We start from the raw sequence: 7,500 nt of genomic DNA, 5'->3' as shown, positions 1-7,500 counted from the left end.
ATGTGTGTGTGTCTGTGTGTATGTGTTGTGTGTGTGTGTAGTGTATGTGTGTGTCTGCATGTGTGTGTGTATGTGTGTGTGTGTCTGTGTGTGTGTGTGTATGTGTCTGCATGTGTGTGTGTATGTCTGTGTCTGTATGTCTATGTGTGTGTGTGTCTGTGTGTGTTCTGTGTGTCTGTGTGTGTGTGTGTTTGTGTGTGTGTGTTTGTGTGTCTCGTATGTGTTTATGTGTGTCTCGTGTGTTTGTGTGTGTGTGTGTCTGTGTGTGTTTGTGTGTGTCTGCCTGTCTGTGTGTGTCTGCATGTGTGTTTGTGTGTGTCTGTGTGTGTGTTTGAGTGTGTGTTTGTGTGTCTCTGTGAGTCTGCGTGTGTCTCTGTGTGTGTCTTTGTTTGTGTCTATGTGTGTGTGTCTGCGTGTGTGTTTGTGTGTCTGCGTGTGTGTGTGTGTGTGTTTGTGTGGGTGTGTGTTTGTGTCTGCGTGTGTGTTTGTGTGTCTGTGTGTGTACCTGGTTCTTCTTGATGAGCAGTTGAACAGTCTGCAGATTGTGTCCATGGTCAGTTGATGTGGCCAAAGGCATCCTCTCCTCCACCCAGAGCTGCACACACACACACAGAGACACACACACACACACACACACGCATACATACAATAAGCCACACCCACTTCTCCCTTTTTCCTGCTCTGATGATTTTTCTTCCTTTTAGTTTAAAAGTGTTTCCTGTCGTGTGTTTCCTGTCGTGTACTCACGATCTCGTCCTCCACGTCACGGTTGAACTGGTGGATCTCTCTGGAAGCCATGAGGTTGTCTCTTCTCTTCATCAGCGGCGCCTGCAGCATGTGGAACTTCCTCTCCACGCTAATCCTCTGACCGTCCACTTCCTCAGAACCTTTTCCCTCCTGACTGAGAGCCTGCGACTGTGTCTGCAGTTCCTCCACCTCCTTCTGACGCACCTCCACCTGGCTCTCCAGGATCTGCACCAGGACCATGGTCACAGGTCAAGTTCTCACAAATACTAACAGTTGTAAAACTACTGAAATGAGTGGACTTGAAAGGTCCATAAATAAAATGTAATAAAGAAAAAGGACGTTGACAGACCTGGTCTCCGACCTGGTCTCAGACCTGGTCTCCGACCTGGTCTCCGACCTGGTCTCCGACCTGGTCTCAGACCTGGTCTCCGACCTGGTCTCAGACCTGGTCTCAAACTCCTCACCTGCTGCTTCTTCAACAGGATGTTGACTGAGGTCAGGTCTTTGCCACAGTCGTCTGACAGCAGCTGCGTCTCCAGGCCGAGCAGCCATTTGTCCAGGTCAGCGCAGCTCTGTGTGAACAGCTCCGCCTTGTTGGCGTCAAACAGACACTTGGCCTTGGTCTGTGTCGTGGACTCCAGGTCGTCCCACATGGTCTTCAGAGATGCCAGCTTCTCTTTGACCATCACCTCCGTCTCTGGTTTCTCGGACATCAGCGTCTGTCCGTCCTGAGACAATTTGGACATGAACAGTCATTCTATAAATCATCAATAATCCATCACCACGACAAATATCAATATTTTTTTCAGACCATCCTTGTCTCCTTGTCTCCTACCTTGTCGACCTTGTCCAGCCACTCCTTGTTGGACTGAAGCTCGGCCATGAAGGCCTGGTGCTTGAGCCACTTGCTGTGGAGGTTCCTGGCCTCGTCGTACGTCAGGTCCTGAGCCGTCAGCATCTTCTCATTGATCCAAAGAGACAGCTGAGGACAGAACACGTGTTCTTTAGTGTGTCACCGTGTGTGAAGAAGAAACACAGAGAGTGGACCGTGTGTGTGTGTTCACCTCCTGACAGTCCTGCAGGAACCTCTGCAGGTCTCTGTTGTCCTTCAGCCTCATCAGCAGCTCACTGGCAGCCGCTCGGTTCTTCTTGTGTCTGTGAAAAGACAAACCCTTGAATCATATGGTTCATGCACCTTTTCCAAGGTCTCATTCAAGCACTTTTCACAACAGACGTTGTCTCACCTTTGGTCGATAGAATCCACCTTCTCCTGGATACGTTCAGCAGTAATGTTACCGTCAGCCACCAGGCGGCGCCCTGCGTCCACCACGCCGCTGATCTTCTCCTCGTTAGCGTCCATGGTGGTCATGAAGTCCTCCTGCTTCTTAATGGCCGCCTCTGCTCCCTCCAACGTGGTGGGCATCTCAGTGTGAGCCAGGACGTACTCCTGCAGAGACACGCCCACACGCCGTGATGCCACAGGACAACTATGATGTCACAGGTCAACTACGATGTCACATGTCAACTATGAAGTCACAGGTCAACTACGATGTCACATGTCAACTATGATGTCACAGGACAACTACGACGTCACAGGACAACTATGAAGTCACAGGTCAACTATGATGTCACAGTTGACCTGTGAGGTCACGGTTGACCTGTTGAGTTGAGTTGTCACATGACGTCTTCACGTGTTCACCACCACATACAGACCGCCTCTTTAACTTTCCCAGCATGCATTGTTACGTGTTCTCCACATGAATGTGAATGTGTGAATTGACTCTGATTTAGTGAAACATTCTGATGTTTGATGTTGCTAGGCTAACAGTTAGTCGATGCTAAGCTAACAGCGTTGTGTCTTTATACTAGACACAGAAGGACATGCAGTTCCTTCAGTGACCACTAGACTCAGGTGTGTACCTGGTTGTTGAGGAAGGCCTCGGCCTGCTTCGTGTCCCTCAGGAACAGCTGGTAGGCGTGAGACTGGGAGAGCAGGTTCTGCCGGTTCTCCCACATCTTGTGCAGCTCGTTCCAGCCGGTGTCGAGTGCCTGCAGCCGCTGTCGCAGGAACATATACTGAGCGTCCGTCTGTCCCTGCGTCACCATCTCACCCATGTCCCTCATCTTCTGGTAGTCCTCCTCGTAGTTGTGAATCTCGTTCTTGATGCCCTCGTGCTGGGTCAGCAGCTTCTCGGCCTCGGTCAGCGTGTTGGGCATGTCCTCGGAGGCAATGGCGGTCTGAGTGCGGGACAACCAGGACTGGAAGTCGTCCAGCTCGCGCAGGAACTGCTGCAGTTTACTGGCTTCACCCAGAGATTCCTCCCGTTTCTTCATCGTGTCCTGTGAAGACAAATCATACAAACTTGGTAAAACCTTGGTTACAAAGTTCTCCCACCTCTGTGTGGGACAGACAGGAAGTGGTTAGACAAGGACACAGATGGTCTCACATTCATCTCGTCCCAGACTCCTCTGATTTCAGCCAGACGTCCCGTGATGGCGTCGGACTGCTCCGTGTGTTCGGAGGACAAACGCTCCGCCTCCTTTCCCAGGTCTCCCAGCTTGTCCTCAATGGCGGCCAGGTCTCGCTCCATCCCTGTGAGTTTCCTCTGCAGAGCCATGACCCCGGCCAGGTCATTCCCTAGCTCCTGCGTCGACTCGATCACCTGCGGGACAAGGACAGACGGGACATGAGATCAGAGTGTGAGACACGTGGGACACAGCTTTCACTCCTTTCAGACCTTTGTCTTCTCTTTGATCCAGGACTTTGTCTCATTACACTCCAAGTGGTAGTTCTGGACTCCCAGAGCCGAGGTCAAGCTGTCCTTCTTCTGGTCCACCAGGTCTCTGAACTGACTCCACCTGGACGAACGCATGGATAGACAGATGCCATGAGCAAATAATCCCACTTTAGGATGTGATTTAATCCCACTTATTTACCTGGTGTTGAGTTTGTCCTGCTGGGCTTTGATCTCCTTCTCGCTGGGATGTCCACTGTGGATCAGCTGCCGTGCGACCTGGTTCACCACGGCAACGCGAGACGCCTGACTGTTCATTTCTGGCTCCAAACTCTCAAACCTGGACAGATTAATAGAGATCTGCTTTAATCTGGTACAGATTTTCTCACCCTGGTTTGTGAGCGGGCATTGACCCGCAGTCCAGGTCCTCACCGGTGCTGCACCACCTCCAGGTCCTCCAGTTTGTCAGGGATGTCCATGCTGTTGAGCCACTGTTCCTTCTCGTCGATCCACACCTCACAGGCACTGGCTTCACTCAGCATCTTGTACAGCGCCAGTGCATCCTGCAGCGCCTGTTTCCTGAGCCGCGTCAGCTCCACCACCTCCTTGTAGCGCTCCTCGATGCCGGCGAGACGGTTCTGGACCTGAACATTCATTACAGACAACAACCATTAGCCGCCACGTGAGAAGAAGACGGTGAGGTGTGAGCGGGAGCGTCACCTCCTCAGAGTCCGCCTTCTCCGGCGGCAGAGTGCGGGACTGTTCGTGCAGAGCGTCCATGACCGGGCGGTAGCTGCCGATCTCCTCGGCCACGTCCTTGTGTTTCTTCACCAGAGCCTGAGCGGAGAACTCGTCGTGGCCGACGTCCACGCTGGACACGATCCGCAGAACGTCCAACATCCATGTGTCCATGTCGTCGGCGTCGGCCTGCACGACAAAAACAACACACACGTTTCTCCAGGTTTTTTTAAATGAAGTTAGTTTGGAAAAGAAAGTCTGAAAATGTGAACGTGTGATTTTACCTGGAACTGATGCTGGTTACAAGCTTCTTGTAGACAAGCTTTACGGACAGAAGACAGACGCTCCAGACACGCCCACTGCTCCTGCAGCACACGCACACAAACACACACACACACAGAGAGGTTGGATGTCCGCTGCAGCGCCCCCTAACCCTCACAGACCAACACTGTGGTACCTGAATGTCCTGAATTCGCTCTTTGATCTTATCGGCTCCAAAGTGCTTGTCGGAGACCAGGTCCTGTCCCTGTCTGATGGTTTGCTGTAAATGATTGGCTCTGCCGCTCATCTCGTCTTCAAAGGCCTTGTGATGACTCAGCAGTCTCAGAGCACCCGTCAGATCCTTCCCATAATCCTCAGAGGACAGGATCTGCTCCTTCTCCCGGATCCAGCCTTCCTGTGAACCACAGACACGTGTGTCACCTTCACTGACGACTGATGAACAACAGCGACACATTCAGAGACTCGGACCTCTTCTGCCATTTCCCAGAAGAACTTCCAGAGGCGCCGCGACTCCTCAAGGCGAGCGCGGCGCTCAGCCGCGAGCTGACTCAGCTCCTGGTAACAGAACTCCATGTGAGCCACTCGATCCTTGATGATCTGAGGATCACAGGGTTTATAACCTGAGGAAGAAGAAGACGAGACGTTACTGTCCCCGTCCTCCCGCTGTCTGTACGTCTGTCAGCGTCAGCACGTCTCACCCTCGCTGTCGTTGGCGAACTTCTGAGCGTTACTGTTGACGTTCTTCACACGGTCGGCCTGGATCCCGATGTCGGCCTCGACCAGCGCGTGTTTCTGCAGCAGATCCTCGACACCGAGCAGATGTTTACCGTAATCCTGAGAGAGGAGGAGCATCTGCAGGAGACAGAGGTCAGAGGTCATTTACAGTTTACAGAAACAAAATGGTGTTTCAGTAATCTAGTGGGATTTTATGTAGCCTGGAAAGATGGTTTTGTAGCAAACACTCACTCTCTCACACTCAGGGTATAAATATGACTTTCTCTGTGTCCTCATCTTGCAGGTTGCAGGATCCAGGATTCAAGGCTATTATTATTATTATTATTATTGTTGTTATTGTTATTATTATCATCATTATTGTTATTGTTAGTATTATTATTATTATTATTACATATCATCACCATTATTATTATGATGCTATAATTAAAGTTGTTATCAGTATACTTTTTATCAATGGTCCCTGCTGCTGCTTAAATATGATGTCATTTATATACATACATATATATATATATGTACATATATATATACATATATATGTACATATATATATGTATATGTACGGCATCATAGTCGTATAAACATGTCATCACTGCTCCTGGTCTCTCTCTTCTGTCTCTACCTCACCTCCCTCTCCCCCTCCTCTCCTCTGTCCCCATTTTTCCTTTCACCCCAACCGGTCGAGGCAGATGCTGCACATCTGTGAGTCTGGTTCTGGTCCTGGTTCTGTCAGACATTTCTCCTTCTCTCCACTGCCCCCTAGTGTTTGTGTTTCTCTGCTCTCTATGATGTTGTGTATGTACAGGCCTGAGATCATGTTTGTGATGATTCTCTACAAATAAAGTTTAAAAATATTTTCAATTATTCTCACAGAATCAAAGAAATCTTTATTTTGATCAGATTATTATAAACATTATCTCAGTGACCTCTGTACCTTCATCTCGTCCATCCAGTCCATGATATAGAGCATCTCCTGGAAGACTCTCTGCAGACCCAGGTTCTGCTCCAGACGGTGTCTCCGGGCCTTCAGCAGCTCCAGCAGATACTCCCACAAACGCAGCACGTTGTCTTTCCTCGCAGTCACGCGCTTGATGTCGTGGTAATGCTCCGCCTCCAGCTCCTTCGCCACAGAAAGCACCGCCTTCATCCGTGAGAGGAGAACAATATGAGTAAAGTGAGTAATAATAATAAAACAAACAGGATGTTGTTGTTTGTTTGTTTTTGCTTGTTGTTGTTGTTGTTTGTTGTTTGTTGTTGTTGACTGACCTGAACGCGCTCTTCGTACGCTGCAATGTCCGTCTCTATCGCCTCGTGTTTCTTTGTAGCAGCTTCAACCGCCTGAAGATCAAATCCAAAGTTGTCCTGCCGGGGGCAGAGGAGACGAGGAGCAGAGGTGAGGAGGAGAGGAGGAGAGGAGATGAGGAGGAGAAGAGCAAAGACACATGAAATCAAATTATCGATGTACGATATATACGTGTGTGTGTGTGTGTGTGTGTGTGTGTGATACCTGGGAAACCAGCCTCTGGTTCTCACTCAGCCACGTTTCTCTCATCGCAGCTTTTCGATCAAATCGTCGAGCGAGTTGCTCCAGTTTCTCCTGGCGAATCAGCTCAGTCCTCAGAGCGAGTTCACGTTCATGCTCCGCCTTCTCCAGACGTTCCCACGCCTACGACACACACACACAACAGATAAACAATATGTATTTTAACATATTTAATGATTCATAATTTTCTTTAATCATGAATCATTCATGCTGCTGAATCATAATAATGGACGATAATGAATAATAATGAACATTATGAATAATAGTGAACATTATGAATAATAGTGAACATTATGAATAATAGTGAACGTTAATGAATAATAACGAACATTATGAATAATAGTGAACGTTAATGAATAATAATGAATGACAATGAATAATAATGAACATTATGAATAATAATGACCAATATAGAAAAAATAATGAACAATAAAGAACAATAATGAACCATAATGAATAATAATGATCAGTAATAATCAGTCGTTACCTTATTGATGTCAGAGATGAGTTTTCCTTCACGTGGAGTAAAAACTTTCTGATTGTTTGCTCTCATTTTACTCTGGATGGTGAAGAGAAGAACCTCAAGGTTTCCTTTCTCTGTGAATCTGCACGCAAACAATAAACAACAACAACCAATAAACAATAAACAACAACCAATAAACAACAACAACCAATAAACAACAACCAATAAACAACAACAACCAATAAACAATAAACAACAAC

At 48.3% G+C, this 7,500-nt stretch overlaps 1 protein-coding gene across 1 annotated transcript in view; it reads right to left on the bottom strand.

Annotated features, from left to right (window-relative positions):
- LOC122762748 (spectrin beta chain, non-erythrocytic 1-like) overlaps positions 1 to 7,500 on the bottom strand; it is a 46,102-nt gene that overhangs the window by 17,033 nt on the left and 21,569 nt on the right. The window contains 20 exon segments of the mRNA XM_044017927.1: positions 506 to 595; positions 748 to 972; positions 1,212 to 1,475; positions 1,583 to 1,729; positions 1,812 to 1,902; positions 1,992 to 2,194; positions 2,668 to 3,087; positions 3,195 to 3,410; positions 3,486 to 3,606; positions 3,685 to 3,822; positions 3,915 to 4,126; positions 4,203 to 4,409; positions 4,505 to 4,585; positions 4,678 to 4,896; positions 4,971 to 5,122; positions 5,201 to 5,354; positions 6,169 to 6,375; positions 6,501 to 6,596; positions 6,742 to 6,900; positions 7,265 to 7,382. Of these exon segments, the coding sequence (XP_043873862.1) occupies positions 506 to 595; positions 748 to 972; positions 1,212 to 1,475; positions 1,583 to 1,729; positions 1,812 to 1,902; positions 1,992 to 2,194; positions 2,668 to 3,087; positions 3,195 to 3,410; positions 3,486 to 3,606; positions 3,685 to 3,822; positions 3,915 to 4,126; positions 4,203 to 4,409; positions 4,505 to 4,585; positions 4,678 to 4,896; positions 4,971 to 5,122; positions 5,201 to 5,354; positions 6,169 to 6,375; positions 6,501 to 6,596; positions 6,742 to 6,900; positions 7,265 to 7,382 (3,520 nt within the window).

This window comes from Solea senegalensis, unplaced genomic scaffold, assembly GCF_019176455.1.
Source record: "Solea senegalensis isolate Sse05_10M unplaced genomic scaffold, IFAPA_SoseM_1 scf7180000016056, whole genome shotgun sequence".
NCBI lineage: Eukaryota > Metazoa > Chordata > Actinopteri > Pleuronectiformes > Soleidae > Solea > Solea senegalensis.
The sequence above is the reverse complement of the archived record's forward strand: the minus strand, read 5'-3'. Positions and strand labels throughout refer to the sequence as shown.